The sequence below is a fragment of the Dermacentor albipictus genome, chromosome 1, assembly GCF_038994185.2.
Source record: "Dermacentor albipictus isolate Rhodes 1998 colony chromosome 1, USDA_Dalb.pri_finalv2, whole genome shotgun sequence".
NCBI classification, from domain to species: Eukaryota; Metazoa; Arthropoda; class Arachnida; order Ixodida; family Ixodidae; genus Dermacentor; species Dermacentor albipictus.
Genome location: NC_091821.1, coordinates 25,570,539 through 25,587,500, shown reverse-complemented (window position 1 = coordinate 25,587,500; position 16,962 = coordinate 25,570,539). Strand labels below are relative to the sequence as shown.

At 46.0% G+C, this 16,962-nt stretch overlaps 1 protein-coding gene across 1 annotated transcript in view; it reads right to left on the bottom strand.

Annotated features, from left to right (window-relative positions):
* LOC135909416 (long-chain-fatty-acid--CoA ligase 5) overlaps positions 1-12,371 on the bottom strand; it is a 181,439-nt gene extending 169,068 nt beyond the window's left edge. The window contains exons 1-2 of the mRNA XM_065441357.2: positions 12,219-12,371; positions 9,283-9,368 (exon numbers count right to left, since the gene is read on the bottom strand). Of these exons, the coding sequence (XP_065297429.1) occupies positions 9,283-9,368; positions 12,219-12,220 (88 nt within the window). The 5' untranslated portion in view covers positions 12,221-12,371. The remainder of the gene's footprint in view (positions 1-9,282; positions 9,369-12,218) is intronic.
* Between the last annotated feature and the right edge of the window lie 4,591 nt (positions 12,372-16,962).

Below are 16,962 nucleotides of genomic sequence, written 5' to 3'. Positions count from 1 at the left end.
GTGTACAGCTGCTCACCGTGCACCCAGAACACGCGCTGCAATTAAGCTAAAGCGGATGACCAAGATCGCACCGCGTAAGCTTCCTCACTACACATATATAACGTAAAGAGGGACTGCGAGGCTTGCTGCGTAGGCATTCGGAAGCTTACTGCACAGAATTACTGTTGAGGCCATTAAAAGTCACTAGGCAGTCGAGACTACACTTCTTGAGCTTGTTTGATCTGGTGCTCGCGCAGGCTTCCAGTGCTGCGCGATCCAGTGATTTTGATTGGTCATCTCTTCTTTAGCGTTCATCCGTCGGTTACCGCGAGTGCCTGTCTAGGAGTTTTCTGAACGGTAGACAGAGCCGCTTCACATTTCGTGTCTGTTTCGCTGCATAATCACGGCGCTTGCAAACGCCATACAAAGACCGGCGCAAGCAACGCCAATCGGCAGCGATGAGACAGCGCACGCAGGACGCATTTCGTTATCAACTGCCTGGCGCTTTTCTGCAAGGTTCGAACTGTGTTTGCAATGTTTCAGAGGTCGAGGACAAGGCGCGTTTTCATTGCTGCCGAACCAATCGTGGTAGCCACTGCGGTGTCGTCTTTCAAAGCGCGCGCCACCTAGGGCGCGTATCGGTGCGTTGGCGCTCCGAATGACATGCATTCTGCACGCCAATGACTCATGAGCCTGCATTTTCCCTTTAGCTGCTATTGCACACGAGAAGGTTGCTGTGAGCCGAAGCGAAAAGAGACATGCGTAAGATAAACCGCGAGCAAGGACAGTATCATTTCGGAGCACGACATCATGCCTACGTACCTCTCACAGTTTTTACGCCCCGTCGTCTTCATCTATTTCCCATTGGTGGCGTCCTGCCACATGTGTGGCGAGAACGGCCAAATGCGCCCACACGTGTACACACACACACACACACACACATATATAACAGTAACAATTTCAAAGAAACGTTCATTGCGCTAGCTGTCTCCGTGAGGCTCGGAGGTTGTGGGCGAGGGCGCGGCGGCTCTGCAAGAGCAACTGGACTCCTGATAATCACAGAGCAAAGAAAGGGTCGACCTTGCAGTTACCGAGTCAACAAAGGGTGAGGGGACGCCGGTAAGGGCGGGCAGTACGCTTCACTTCTCTCGTTTTCCTCGTAACCGCCCTTGAACTGCAGGCATGAAAAAAGCGCGAGAGGAAACATAAATATAGGAAAAATAAGTCGCCACACGGCTGCTCAAAGGGCTTCCATCTCGAAGAACAATCCCAAGAAACGAGCTCTACAGTCTGGCACTGCCAAAGCGAAAACTTTCTGACAAGGGAGGAGGGGGGGGGGGGGGGGCAGGAAATAGGTGAAGGCAGGATACGGAAACCAAAACGAAACGCGCGCTAAATTCGCATTATTCGCGCCAAACGTCCGCTTCAGATTTAGGTCGAATAAAGACAAAGGAAAAGCGCGTAAGTGCAAACTGTGGGCATATACGCGACGGCCGCATGGGCCAAAACGGGTGCGAGCCGTGGTTCGAGCGCAGCCTTATCTCTGAGAACGTGATAATGCCGTGCTACAGATCGTAAATAAAAGTTATCGTCAAGTGCTCGAGTTCTTCGCTTATATTACGATGGTGTAAGGTTGCTGTGCCCTCACGAACTGCTTCTCTGGAGCACGAGGCGCAGAACAACGGCAGTGCTGAATCTTTTCGCCAGCTCGAACATGAGAGCTTAGAGATTATGCGAGTGTATTGTTCGCCCGGGCGAGCCGGCCTTCTTCCAGGGGAAGGAGGCAATAGCGACGCCAAGGCTCCCACGCCGCGAAATTTTGCGAGCCGTGGGCAGCCACTCACTGCTGTGAAACGATCCTTGCCCGATGCAAAATACTGCGCGGTATACATGCCCTAACATCGCTACAAATTCCTAATTCACAACATTTTTCGTCCGTAAGTGTTTCCTTGGCCGTTGGCCCACCGCATTCGCTAATAATGCGTCAAACAGCAGGATTGGCTGGAATCGGTTTCACGAAACATTCTAGCGGGATAGCTTTCTGTGTATGCGCCCATTTACGTTCGATTCTCCTAACGCTCACTCATGCACGACCTCAGAGGCGTGCAGAGTGATGGCTTGTGAGGACTACGCTCCCAACAGAGCACTGTGCCTGGAAAGTGAATAAATTCAAGCGAAATTGTCTCTAGCTTTATTATCTTCATGAAGATCGCGATAAAAGGTCTCTCCTGGATTCTATACGGCGGGATTGTGCTAAAAGGACACTTACGCGACCCTCCATGGTGACACGGTAGCTTTGGCGCTCCGCTGCTAATGCCAAGAGCGCTACGTCAAATCCCGGCCGAGGCGGCCGCATTTTAATGCGGGCGAAACGCAAAAACGCTCGTGCACCGTGCATCGGGTACACGTTAAAGACCACCAGGTGGTCGAAATTAATCCAGAGTCCCCCGCCACGGTGTGCCTCATAATCATATCGTGTTTTTTGGCACGTAAAAGACCAGGGCCCGAATTCACAAAGCTTTTCGTTTCTAAGTGCTCTAAGCCATTTCCTGCACGCCTTCGCTAATAATATGCCCACTATTAGGATAGGCTCTTACGAACTACTTCTAGCGTAAGAGCGTTTTGTAAATACGTTCCTGGAAAATAATTTTTTCAAATACTTATGCAGCCCAATTCGCAACGCCGCAGAGTGACTATAATCTCTCGTTTTATAGAATCAAATGAAACGGCAGCAGAAAGGAAGAGCACAGAAAAAAAAAACAAAACTGTGGGTGGGTGGGTGAGTGAAAGGGGACCACGCATCGCAAATATTCAGTAGATGAGAAGGCGAAATGGCCCTCTTTCAGCTGCGCAGCTCACACAAACAATTTAACTGCACAACTTCGTCCACGGCCAGATGGAGTGTCAAGAGGGGTGCTCTAAATATACAGCGGAGGAGAAAAAAAAAACCGTTTTCATGTCACGTTTGTGAAGGTTACTAGTAATCCTTTTATAGTAAGTAGACGCGACCAACGAGTTCTTTTGTCTTCTTCTGGACGTGCAAAGAAAAATTAGTTTCATTCATTCCGATTTTCTGGGAGCGTGTGTTGGCACTTGGCGAACTGAGTATTCTTCGAAGGACATTACACTACTTCCACGTGCGCGTTAGTGCGATAGGGAGGGAAAAAAAGAAGAAAACATTACTTAGAGTAAAACTGGGCCAAAGAATGGCTAATCCAGAAATTCAGTCACGTATAGGCTCCGGAAACCTCGCCTCGTTTTAAAGATGCTAAAAAGTCACGTAGTATATGAGCATTTGAACAGAACCAGGACATCAGTTTGCGGCACGACAGTCATTTACGTATAAAATCATGCCGGAAAATGCCACACATCACCTGGAAGATCAATTTTGCCCAACTTCTACCCGCAGAGCGCATGCTGAGAATTTCGTCGGACTCGTTAGCATAGTTTATTTGTTGGCAACATTCGGCATGGAGCTGTGAGTTATGCATTCAGAACGTCGCCCTTGGGGACACTTCGCCTTAGCGCCGTGCGCAAACGAAGGCGCTTCTCAGTTTTCTGCGGTCCACTGCGCGGCCTCACATGATTACTGCATGTTATAGCACCGAGTGTGCGCACTCGTGTGGGTCGTGAGAGTACGTCTTGTTTGTACAGGTGCCACTTTGTGTACCATCTACGGTAGATGCATTAGCGTACTGGTTGAGCAGCGAGACAACGTTTTCTGTTACACATTCTCTCCCTTTCTCTCATAACTAATTTCACCGCGTCAAAGACGGATGAAGGAAGTTTGCCTTGGTATAAAATGAAATTTGAGTGACTATGTTACTAGACACATAACATCTACCACGACGTAAAATCGTTTGTCTCGTACCTTTACGATTGCGTATAACTGACCAGGACTGCCCAAAAGCATGCGGCAAGACATACCCGAAGCGTGACTTCCCGCGTAAAACGCCTTTGTGAGCACAGAAGTGGGCTCTGGGCTATTCTTTTAGCGTTAGCGAAGAGGTGTATTGAAGCAGGAACGGGGGGAGTCATTAACGCGAAGGGACGTTTACGGCGATTTCGATACTTATGATACCTGATCAGCTAGATCCCCTAATAGAAAGGGTGGATTTGTCACGACGGCATAAACAGTGTAATTAGGCCTGATGTCGAACACGATTAATAGTGCACCGAATTTATACATCTCCTGCCTTAGGGTGTGTGCGGCGCGCTGGTATACGGGGCGAAAGAGGAACAAAAACGATGTTATTTGACTTCGAAGTGCGCCTGCGTGTAGTCGCCAAGAACAAGTGAACAAACATGAACTCCTGGTTCCGCGTTTCCAGAGTTCACTTCGGAGAAAAGGCTAAGGGTGTTTTCCATTTCCTTTATTATTATTATTATTATTATTATTATTATTATTATTATTATTATTATTATTATTATTTTAAACCCTAAAGCTTCTGACTCGTATCGGGCATCGCTACCTAACTAAACAATTGTAGATATATGAGTACGTATACGTACACTTGTCAAAGTTGTGGCGAGTGACTGACGTAAGCGCCGCATGAGCCGTCCATATGTTGTGCCATCAGTCGAAAAGAGCGCCTTACAAATTTAATGCTGAAGGGGATACATTGAACATCTTCCGCGACCAATAATAATAACAAAGCACGCTACATCTAGCAGGTTCCTTTTTCTTTCGATTGGTACCAAGAAATACTACACTGTGATATGCACTTCCGGTATTTGCACCTCATACGAGAAACGCGAGCGCATCCGCCACTCAATGGGTCGGCCTGGAGCGTATTTTCCCGAACAATACACGTTTCGTAATCTCTACGTAGAAATGTGACTGACATGCCCACGAGATCTCAGGAGCGCTGGATAACGCCATTCTTTATATATATATATATATATATATATATATATATATATATATATATATATATATATATATATATATATATATATATATATATATATATATATATATATATATATATATATATATATATAGGCAGCAAGAAGCGGCAATAATTTCACCTTTCGCTGTTGTTTTTTCTCTCTCTCTGTTGTTGCGCTCTCTTTTTGCGGGTGCTCCGTCACAAGCAAGCAAAAAAAAAAAAGAATTAAAGGGAAAAAAAGTTGCCCAAGAGTGCCACGTGCAGAAAAATAAAATGCAACGTGGGCATAAATCAGTTCTGAAATAAAGATCATTTTTGGGCAGGTAATAGTTTTGATGGAATTTGTGTTTATTTTATCCCGTTTACACGGAAACATTAAGAACTACCCGCAATGAAGTCAGCGAAATCTCTAGCCGCATAACATGCTCAAGATCGCAAGCACAAGCATGCGAATGTGCTGAACATACTTATGATGTCGGGTTCTAGGCTATAGGAGGATTGCTCAATAATTAGGGGCGGGCGAATATTCGAGATTTCGAATACGAATTGAATATTCTATCCTGTTCGATTCGTGTTTCGAATCGAGAATTCAGTATTCCAAATTGTCGGATATTTGTTTCTTCAGAATTTGAAGCATGACAATTGTAGCCTCGACGGAGAGAGAACTATGAAAAGGAGAAATGATTCTGCAGGAGAGTTGAGGCACCGGTTCCTCATCGAACGCGCGGGCTAGATACCAGATAACTCCTGCCTCAAGGATTTGAGTAATTCAATAAGACTGGCTCTCCTTTAGGCAGCGATCGCTCTCTCTCTCTCTCTCTCTCTCTCTCTCTCTATATATATATATATATATATATATATATATATATATATATATATATATATATATATATATATATACGCATTTGTTTTCTCGATTCACTATTTGCTCAGTCTCATTATGTTTGCGTCCCTTTAATACAGGGAGAAAATGGTTTTCAACTCATGAGGTGTTCCGTGCTATGGCATCGCACTTCGACAAGCGCAACATTGTACGTGCCATTTTCATGGTGCTTCAGGTTACTGAAAGCAGCTTCTTATTTACGAGCTCCTGAGATGTCCGAAAGATATGATATACATGTGCCAAATCATGCATGTAAGGCCACTTTCTTTTTCTTTTTTTCACCATACGGAACATTTTACCTAACAATGTTTATGTTAAAATTTTTGTTAGATATTGTAAAATATTCGATATTCGATTCGATATTTGGAGCTTGTTTTCCTCGAATATTTGTATTCGATTCGAAGTTTCACTACCCTAACAGCCATATTGAATATCTACACCTCCCGTATAATGATATACAGTGCACGTCGAATATAAATTACTTTTCTGCTCCAACTCTAGAAATCTCTGAAATGCCCTTTAACACGAGCAAAAATAATCCACGTCGCAAGGACGGGTTGTTAACACCAGTGCAGTAAAGATTGCTAAGCGTGTAACAGCCGCTTTCCGCAGCAAAATATGAAGTTTTAGAAAACAGATTGCTTTGAAGCATCGGCGGCTTTTGACAGAGCTTCCCTTATTGCTGATTTTGAAATTTCACCTAAGCTTGCGAAGCTTACTAAGACACCTTTATTGGAATAGAAAGAAGTTGTTTTAAAACTTGCTTTCGGGATATATTCTGTTTATATTTAATGCAATAACCGCAAGCTTTCGTCCTATCATCTTTCTTGTCGTAACGATACGGTTATTGTTTTTAAGTTCTCTGAAGTACTTTCAAACGAAGACACTTTTTTTTTCTTCTGCGTATAAAACCGATTCACGCCGTAAAAATAACTTGGCTAAATACACAACCGTAAACGTATTAGTTCTACACTCCTTGATGTTATCATCCCTTATCAAGGATATTTCTATATTTCTTTGCTTCTAACGAAGTCATGCAGGTTAGCAAACCGCATATGAAGGTACAAGTGGAATGTTTTAAGAAAAAAAAATTGGAGCACTTTTTTTTTATTGCTACGCTATATACGATTCTAGTGCCACGCACAACACAGATCAAACGTTCCTAGCTCGCACAGCGACTCGTCAATTTCACGAATTGCAAAGGCAGAAGAGGAGGAGTTAAATTTGCCAATTTCCTTGCAAAAAGGTGACAAAAGTTTCATTTCTAGCAGCCGCCTCCATCGAAGGCCAGAACGGGTCTGTTTACAGAGAGAAATCCCAGAAGGAAGATGACGTTGAACGGACGTAACCCTCTGAGCGTGCTCGGCTCACAAACAGCGGGCGTCGCAGGATGCGGATAACCGTCGGCGGATATACCCGCACGAGATAACTCAAGCGAGGAGGAAAGAACGCCGACATTTTCTTTTCTGTAATTCCCAACTTTGAACTTCCAACTGAGCGTAAACAATGGACAACACCTCCCGCAACAGGCAGAATAATCTAAAGCTTGGTGTACACATTCGGCGTTAACATATATTAATTCTGTGGAGTCACCTTATACATGAACAATACAGGTACTCTGTATAGGTCACCGATGTTTTATTGTGGCCGTCGTGTATCAGCGACTTGACGGGGTGCGTATTGCAGCGTGGAATGCATTTTTTTTTGGGGGGGGGGGGGGGGGGCGATGCGGTTATTGTTCTCGTGGTCGTATAACACAGGCGAAGAAAAATTGATCATCGCACTGTAGACAGCGCGGATGGAATTTGCCACAGTCTGATAACAACGCTTCTAACTGTACCACGCGATGTCAGCGTAATCCTTACCGACGATATCTGTATATACGTTATAGAAACCACGGATGCCCACAGCTTTCTTTCTTTCTTTCTTTCTTTCTTTCTTTCTTTCTTTCTTTCTTTCTTTCTTTCTTTCTTTCTTTCTTTCTTTCTTTCTTTCTTTCTTTCTTTAGCGGAACCTACAGCAATATTTGATTCGTTCATACATGACGCAAGAACACGTAGCAGGATCCGAGGGTGCCACTAGACACGAGTTTCAGCGATGTCTAGTGGCATATGAATGAATGAACATGGTCGGCACGCGCACATATAAGACCGTATTACATTGCAGTTATACATCTCACATCCTTGAGCTCAACCTCACGTATAGAAGCCATTTAAGGTATGAAAATAAAGAAAGAACGCTCGCCCGTGTATATGAGAACCCATGGCGTCCAGTGGGAACTCGTCCCGTGAATTGCCAAGGCAGCTTTCTGGAAATATTTGGTAAATAAGGTTACTTTAAACAGAACACGGTATAGACGTGTCGTGTTTCCTCCGCGCTATGCATGGGAAACGGAAGCAACCGGGTACACCCGTTGTATACAGCTGCAGTCCCTGTTATAATTTCCAAACTCTGACAAGTTGAGCTTTTCCGTCAAGTACCTCCATTTCTACCGTTTGCTGTCACTTTGCAAGTGACGCGCATGACCGTGCAGTTGACTCACGGCGAGCTTTCTGCAAACGCGCTTCGACATGGTGTGACAGCAACTACAAACGTGACCAGGCGTTGGCCTGCAAGACCTGGCCTATGGTTTCCTCTTGTATTCGCTCAATTATGCGCCAAACGAACCGCACTGCTCAATTAACACCACGAAATCGTGCACTGCGCTGTGCCTGGCATATACTATATCTACGACCGTTCAAATACTGTTGTGTTCAGTCTACGTTAAGTGTTCCTCGTGTGAGCATAACTACCGGCAAAAAACGCGAGAAAACCTTCGAACAACTCTTCACAATTCAAGGTAGCTGGTGAAAGCTGAACGACCCAATACATCGGTGTGAATAATAAAGGGTTAAGTAAAACTTGGACGCGCAGGAAAGATGCCTGAAAGCAACCTGGGGGAAAAGCAACAGCTTAGAAAAGCGCTCACAGAATGTTTCCCGTATCAGCAGTGGAAAGCCACGCGGTGCCGCGTCCCCTTTTATGTGCACAATCTTTCGCAACACAATGTGCATAACGCGGACGTGTGCGCAAAAGAAGAAAATAAATTAAACAAAAGAAAATACCGTATTATATGTTTCGTACTTTTCTGCCAAATTTAGTTCGGTTTGATTTATATCTTTAATTTGAAGCGTGGTGAACATACAGCAACATATATTCATTCTCTATGCATAGGCTATCCATACCTTTAGAGATAACTATTAATTGGCTACCTCCTACTCTTTCAAAAATATAATGAAATTTGTCCTATATATATATATTTAAATACATGTGTATGTGCATAGTGTTTACAGAGTAAATTTAAAACAGTGTTGAAGTGAGAAAATACGGATTACGAAATACGGAGTGAGAAATACTGAGAACATTATCATCGCGTATGTTTCAAGGCTTTTGCCGCAGCATCGGGGGAAAAATGAGGAACCGAGTCATCTGTTCCAGTTATAACAGCAACATAATACGCTGTAAAAATAAGTTCAGACGGCTGCTTACTTTTTTTGACGATTTTCACGGTTTCCTTATTCTTCTCACCCTCATTCTCGTTGGTTTCCTTAGCGTCATTGTCAGGCATTGTGGCCCTATGAAGACAAAACAGATCGAACCTCAATTAGAACAAGAAAAGAGAAGGTGATAAAACTTTATTTACACAGTAGACGAAAGAAAAAGACGCGACACAGCGCCAACTAACAACTGAGTGTTTATTGCACGAGAGCAGATAAATATGTCTGCTGACGAAGGAACCGAACAGCACACTCCCCCACTTGTGCGACGAGGTTTAGGCAGCCACTCCCCTCTTTATTCTCCCGAGTGAGAGCCCCACCACCAGGCTCCAAAACGGTGATGTTGAGTATGTACAGGTGAGAATATGAAGCGTATGGGGAATAATGCTAACACTAAATATATCACCGCACAAAAGGAAGGGAGAAGGAAGACACAAACAAATCAACCCAGCAAAATCAACTGACACAGCGGCTAACGCGACAAAAACATTTCTTTCTCCGATAAGTAGACTGCCGGGCAACTAACACAATCCCTATTCCTAATCTCTGCAGCTTCTGCTATTTCTACTATTATATACTACTAAGGACGGCGCAAAGCCAGAGTACGATACCTAGGCCGCAAGCTTGCAAACGTCCCGGAAACACATACTTTATACACAGACACATCACGCACTCAAGAGGTCTACACCTCGGTAGTTGTGGATGGCACCGAAACCCTGAAGGAGTAGGCTGCAATGCGCGGAATAAATGCCGCTTACGGAGAAATTCTCGGTGTTGCTCTTGCAATTCGATACGCCATCCGTGTTCCTGAGGAAGTGTATGTATTGACGGACTCGCAACAGGCATGAGGGCGTTCCTATCAGGACATGGCATCCCGAGAGCAGCACAACAAATTCTCAAACAGATCCCGCGAAATGCACCAACCACACCTCACCTACCCACATCCACTTACTCTGGACCCCTGGTCATACCTCGCTGCCGGGTAATGAACGCGCAAATGCGGTTGCCCGAGAAATTTCCCTCCGGGCGACTCGGCGTGGTGAGGCGACTAGTTCAGAGTGGGGGGATCCCTTGCTCCGTTACAAGGACATCTTACGTCATTATACACGCATTCGTCGCACCCACGGCGCACCACCGCCGCCTTTCTCGCGAGAGGAAACAGTGGCATTACGCCAGTTACAAACCGCAGCTCTTCCAAATCTTGTCTCTCTCAATAAATTCTACCCATACTGTTATGCAGACCGTTGGCCGGGCTGTGGCAGTTCACCCACATTGTTCCACGTCACGGCTGAGTGCACTGCAAACCTCTTTCCTCCCTTGTCAACTCTCCTTTACCCTCTACGCAACAAAGAGCTGTGGGACGATGCCCTCCGCGACGGACCTCCCGAGGTGTTCCGAGCTGTGATACAACGGGCTCGAAACATCGCCGGAATCATCTTATGGACCCTGGACTGAGGGTTCCTCCCGGGCTCCTCTCTCCGTTCAAATATTATTAATAAAGATGTTTTACTTTCTCTCTCTCTCTCTCCACGCCTTACGTGGTCAAGTCTCATGGTCGCACATGGTTGTGCGAGCCTGCGCGTGAGGCTGCCGCGCAGGCTCACACGAAACACTCGAAGATGAAATACTCGAAGAGGAAAACAACGAAAACCAAAATGACATAATATAACGTATTAACGGCCATACAGCACAGTTTGTTCATTTCTTTAAGTATTGACACATTTTTTTCACTGATTGCTGAACCTAGGGCCCTATAACGTAAAACTATTCCAATATGTTTTTATTCCAATCTCCTGACGTCAAATTTGCGTAATCGCGGACGCAAGCATCGGGGGGTCGCTGCAGGGTTGTCTCAACGCACCAATCAAACGCTCTCCTCGTTCATAGGAGGTCACTTTTCTTTGCTTGAAAAACGAATAATATTGCCTACACTGAGCGGCTTGTCTTATCTAATTGGCTCACAAGAGGCGAGGAGCACGCTCAAGTGGAGAGGGATTCGAACGGGCCGAGCCACTGCACTGAAAATCGATAACCATATCAAGAGGTTGGTGCCGGCGTCTGCGATTGGTCCGCTTTCCCTTACTTAGCTTGCGGTGGCTCGTCGAAAATCACGGCGGCATGCAACGGAAGCTTAAGAATGACGCTGAAACAGATCCTCAGCAAAGAAGAGTTGGCAGAACAAGGTCGTAAACGTGCCGAAAGTGCTCGAAAACATTGCACGGCCACGCAAGCAATAAGTTTTATTACACGCAAATAAACCCCTGCTCTCCGACAGGTGCGAGTATCCAGTGCCTGAGCGATCGGCGGCAGCCATCTTTTATTCCTTTCGGAACGGGGCAGCCTGCGGCTATTCAGAAGAAAATTCATTTTTGTTCGGCATATTAATCCATCTTTAACGCGTACGTACACGTCACTTTGACGCGGTGAGTTTTTGCGGTTTTGTGACGTCGCGTGACAGGCAGGTGAAGTGGGTGCAGCCCGAAAACATTTGACCAATAGCCGAGGGCTAATGGCGAAAAGGCGTCGAATCAGAAATGACCATTTTTCTTTTGTTCGGTTAAATCAGGTATAATCCGTCATATCAGATGGGGAGCTATCGCGGTTTTCGTGACGTCGCCTGACAGACAGGTGAAGTGGGGGTGGTTCAAAAAGTTTTTGGCCAATCGCGCAGGGCTGACTGCAGAATTTCTCTTTATGAAACTCACACTTACACATTCATTTGAGTAACGAGCCAAAAGGTATAACTCACTGGCTCGAAAACGCCCGATTTGACAGCGTGCACACATGCATCTAGGACGTCGATTTCACCGTCTCGTGTGCATTGGTTGCACGGGTAAGGTGCAACCAATACACTCTCCTGACTGGAAATCATATAAACCTAGAGACGGGACAAGAAAGTCACAAAGTCCGTGCATGCAGGATACTCACATTTTCGGTGGGTCACGAACTACGACTGTGCTCTAGAATCTTGCCGATGCCGCGGCTGAAGTGCTGGAGGCAGTAGAAGCTTAGAAGCGGTCCGAAATAGCACTATGCAGAGCTGCCCGATGGATCCGAGAACGACTCTCGTGTTCTGCTTTGCCGAAAGCGTCCTGTGTCGCGCGCGTGGTTATACTCGAACCGACCGCGCTATCGTACGCAAGGCGAGGGCGCTGCGCCGCTAACGAGAGAAGGAGAGCGATGTAAACGCGGAGAGCGAGAGAATTTACGGGGAAAGGTAGAAAGAGAGCGAGAGAGCCACACATCACGGAGAGAGCCAAGGCGGAAGGGAAAATTGCTCTCTCACTCTGGCGGATCGGGTAATGAAATGTCGCGTGCGCTTGCACCGGGTGGGCAAATAGTGAGCAGCCGACGGCAGCGACGTCACGACCATCGGTGGAGGCCACGTGGACTTGTTGGTCTCTCCCATGGAGGAAGAGGTGCGTCTGCTTGTGGGTCTACCCTGCGTCGCGTACGCGCGCGCGCGCGTCGAGATAGCGTGACGTCGTGCGGGCATCGTCTCCGTTGTCAACAGCACTTACAAAGGCGGCGCTGCCATTGTTAACGGCTCCTTGATCGCGGCCATCGCCTGCGAACGCCCGCCGCCGTGATATATTCCAAACAAATTGGCAAGGGTCGCGGCTGCTACTTAGAGTATCGCCGTTGCGCAAGCACGCAAAAGAGCTGCGCTGACTTCTCCCGTTGCTTTCGAGCGTCTGCATTTTGCGGTTTTGCATGGACGACGAATGCTGCACCAGAATAAATGGCGACCAGACATTGCTTTTTTTCTTATTATTATTCTTTTGGAGGGCGAATAGGTGCATCGCAAAGGAGCGAGCGCCCTTCAAAGCTGCTTTGACTACACAACACTGTCCCTTATGGCGGTTGTCACATAAGTTCACCTGCGCGAAACGAATTTATATATTTCCGATATCTGTCGACTCCGTTCCAACTATTACCTTTTGCGGAAGACTTCTACACTTGTTTCGCTAGATGTCCCTTCTTTTTTCTTTTTTTAATGTGCCTAAATAGTGCAACTATTTATATATTTTTTCTTGGTGTTTCTTATTTATTTATTTGACAACTAAGTGAAAAGGCGTAGCCGTCACCAGGGTGCAGCGGCAAAGACCTTGTATTTATTTTCCTTTTCATAAAGTGACTGAGTTGAGAAACTTTATTTCGAAGGTGAGCGGCCACCCTATTCCAGTTAGCCGAGGTCCTGTGCTGATAACCTGACCCTTTCCTTTTATTAAAGGAAAAAAAAGACACCGCCCAAGCACTCCATACAGATGGTTAACCAGCGAAGCTGAAACGTGCGGGCCCGGTGTTTATCACTGAGTTAATCCCGACGGTTCATCAAACGACAGCTTGGTAGGCTGCAGGATCCTCGGTACCCAGTTGCTGTTTGCGCTCGGCTGCACGAGCCTGTGCTTGTGACCGGGGTGCAGCGTAGGCACGGCGTAGACGAGCTCGTTCCCGGTTCTGCTCGCGGCTTTGCTGTTTGAAAGCTGCCTGCTCCTCAGGAGTACGTACGGCGCGTGGCCTACCCATTTCGGAGCCGGAGAGAAACTGCTGAGCGCGCTCGGCTGCGACGGAGAGTAACGACGACACTACTGGCGTAGCCAATGGCGCGCCTCTCTATCGCTTTATTTTTTTCGCGCATCTGCATGGGGTTGCGCCGGAGGAGTTTTCGGCGGACAGGCGACAGACGGACGGACGGACAAATGGGCTAGCCATATACAGCTTCGCTGTAAAAATAAATGAATGCATATCATTACCAGCCTTGCGATGTACGATCCTACCCAGCTGGCTATAGTCTGCCCGCAGCTGACTTCTAACTGGAGCACGTAACGGTAACGACAAAGCGGTAATGAGACACTGAAACGTTTTAGCATATGGTGCAGCGAATGAAAAACTTCCAAGCTATGACGAGCGGCTTACCGTTATCCTTAAATAGAAAAGTGTACAATCATCGCATTCTACGGGCACTAACCTATAAGGTTTGGAGATTGACAAAGAAGCATGAGAAGAAAATAAGGACCGCACAACGAGTGATGGAACGAAAAATTATAGACGTAACGTAACGTTAAAGGACAGGAAGTCGACGGGTAGTATTGATAACATAGCAAGCGGGTGCAGCCAATATTCTAATTGAGATTAAGTGGAAGAAGTGGAGTTGGGCAGGTCGCATATAATGCGGAGAGTAACATATAGCCGGACGGATGAAAAGCCAAAGGAAAACAAACAAACAAACAAACAAACAAACAAACAAACAAACAAGCAAACAAACAAACAACCGAATGAATGAATTAATGAAATTTTAATTGCCTGAGGCCTTAGTATGGAGAAGAGAATAAGGGAAAGGACACATTAAGACTAATATTGATCCCAAAAGCCAGCTCCGGCAACTACCTTCCACGGCGTGGTTAGAGAATCGCGTGCGTCGCCGGTGCAGTACAGCGAGTCGTCAAAGGGCCCCTGCGACCATTTTACACTCGCCAAGTTCTGCATCACAATTTCCTTGTGTTATTCCGAAGCGAATAAAAAGAAAAGAATTACGAAAGTTAAGGCGGTCAAACAGAAGTTATTCAACTTACAAATTCAAAATAAAAGCAGACGCCAGAAAGAGGCATAGCCTTTCGCATTTCGCTCACCCAGCGAAGACTTGTGCTGCTTCCGATCAAAATTCGGCTTACGTAGATCCCGCATTACCGGAAGTTTCCTTCCCACTGTGGCGTTCTATTCGTAGTTTGATTATTATTATTATTATTATTATTATTATTATTATTATTATTATTATTATTATTATTATTAATTGGCGTCCCCTTTGAAATGGGGCGGTGACAAATGGTCCCCTAGCCTGCTTGAGTTATTCAGGTATGCTATACATGCTTGTCATTCTAGCATTTCTCTATACATTTTAATTATTCTTCTCTTCCGGAAAACTTCTCTATCCACCTTATACCGCTACCGGTACAAGGTAGATCCGGTTCTGTCAATCACTTTGGTTATTTTTTTCCACCAGTACTCTAAACGTCTCTTGCTTATGTCGACTGCTGACCTGTTGATGCTTCCATCCACTTTAAATCCAAGCGCGTCTGGAAGGTGTACGTCACCTACGGGTCTCTCTGGGTGAATTTCTTCGCATTCCACTATAGATGTGCTGAGTGGTCTCCGAATTTTCGCTGCAGGAGACACGCATCATCTTGTTGCGAATATTTGCTCCGGTATGTTTTTGTCCTTAGGCAACCAGCTCGAGCCCAGCAAGGCACTGCCCTTGGTGTTGTCGTACAGATTTTCCCTTCTAATTTCTTTCTTTTCATTCTTGTAAATCTCCATAGTCCTTTTTTGTTTCCATTCTTTGCATCCAATTCACTGTCTCCGTACCTCTCAATTTATTTCTGATGACTCCTTGTTGTCTTTCAATTATACTTTCAATTACCCTGTACTTGGTTGCCAACTTGCTTGACCTCTTCCTCCATTCTGTGTCCACGTTTTTCAGGTACAGATACTTGCGCACTTTAGCCACCCATTTATTTTGATCCATGTTTCTGAGTCTTTCTTCAAAACTAATTTTTCTCCGCACTTCGCTGACTTCAAAGAGGCCGGCCCAGCCCATGTCGCCCTGCACTGCCTAATTTGTGGTTTTACCGTGGCCTCCCAAAGGCCAACCGGCCTACCGATCTTTGGTTAACTGACAAGATATCTGATTTCAAGCACAGAATGGCATTCGCGAACGTTAGCGTTTACGCCATTACTCCTTTCCTGATTCCACGCACCACGGCATATTTATTGTGGTGCCAGAGTGCTCTATACTTCATTATTGCTGCATTACGCTTCCCATTTATTTACAGATTATCTTGGTGAGTGCTTGAGAAAGTCTGTATACGTCGACGTATCTATATTACTTAACTATGGTTAACTTAACTTGCTGTTGAATTGATACGGTGGCTTCATCTAGTTAAGGCGTCTGAAAACGCGCCTTTTTAGGCCCAGTAAATTTTACAAATGGCCATCGGATATTTGTGAAAAATGAACAACGATCTTTACACATTGTTTACACTGTCAGGATTGGGGGCTCAATCCCATCGCCCGTGGTCCTTTGCCAAGATTGGAGTACGGCATGAATTCGAAGGTAGCTGGCCCATGCCGTCGTCCAACTTATTTACGCTGAGGACGTTGATGAAGTGAAGAACTGCTTCTCATCGAGAACGAGGAATAAGGGTTTATTTACAGAAATTAAATCAGTCTAACATGACTGCTTGAGAAAAAGAGTGTCAGTCCAACATGACTGCACGAGAGAAGTGTATCAGTCTAACATGACTGCTCAAGAGAAGTGTGTCCAGCATTCGCACAACAACAGTTTTTATACACTCGGTCCGCCGGCCATACGAGGCGGCGACTGTTCGTTTACTCATCGCCAACTTGCCGCCGCTCCGCAGAACAGTTTACGTACACAAAGGCTCACACATTCCGATGCCCGACGCCGGCGTTGGAGGGGTGCCGTTCCGGGAAGTATCGGCGCCAATCGTGGGTAGCTCGTTGTCTTGCGTCTGCACGAGGCCTGGGAAGCACCAAAAAACGGCTTTCCCGCGGCAGCTTGTTCATGCGTATCAGATCAGGTCCGCGCTGGAGAGCTCTGGAACCATTGTTCGCCCACCGAACTCGTTCCGTCACAATGACGATGGGGCTG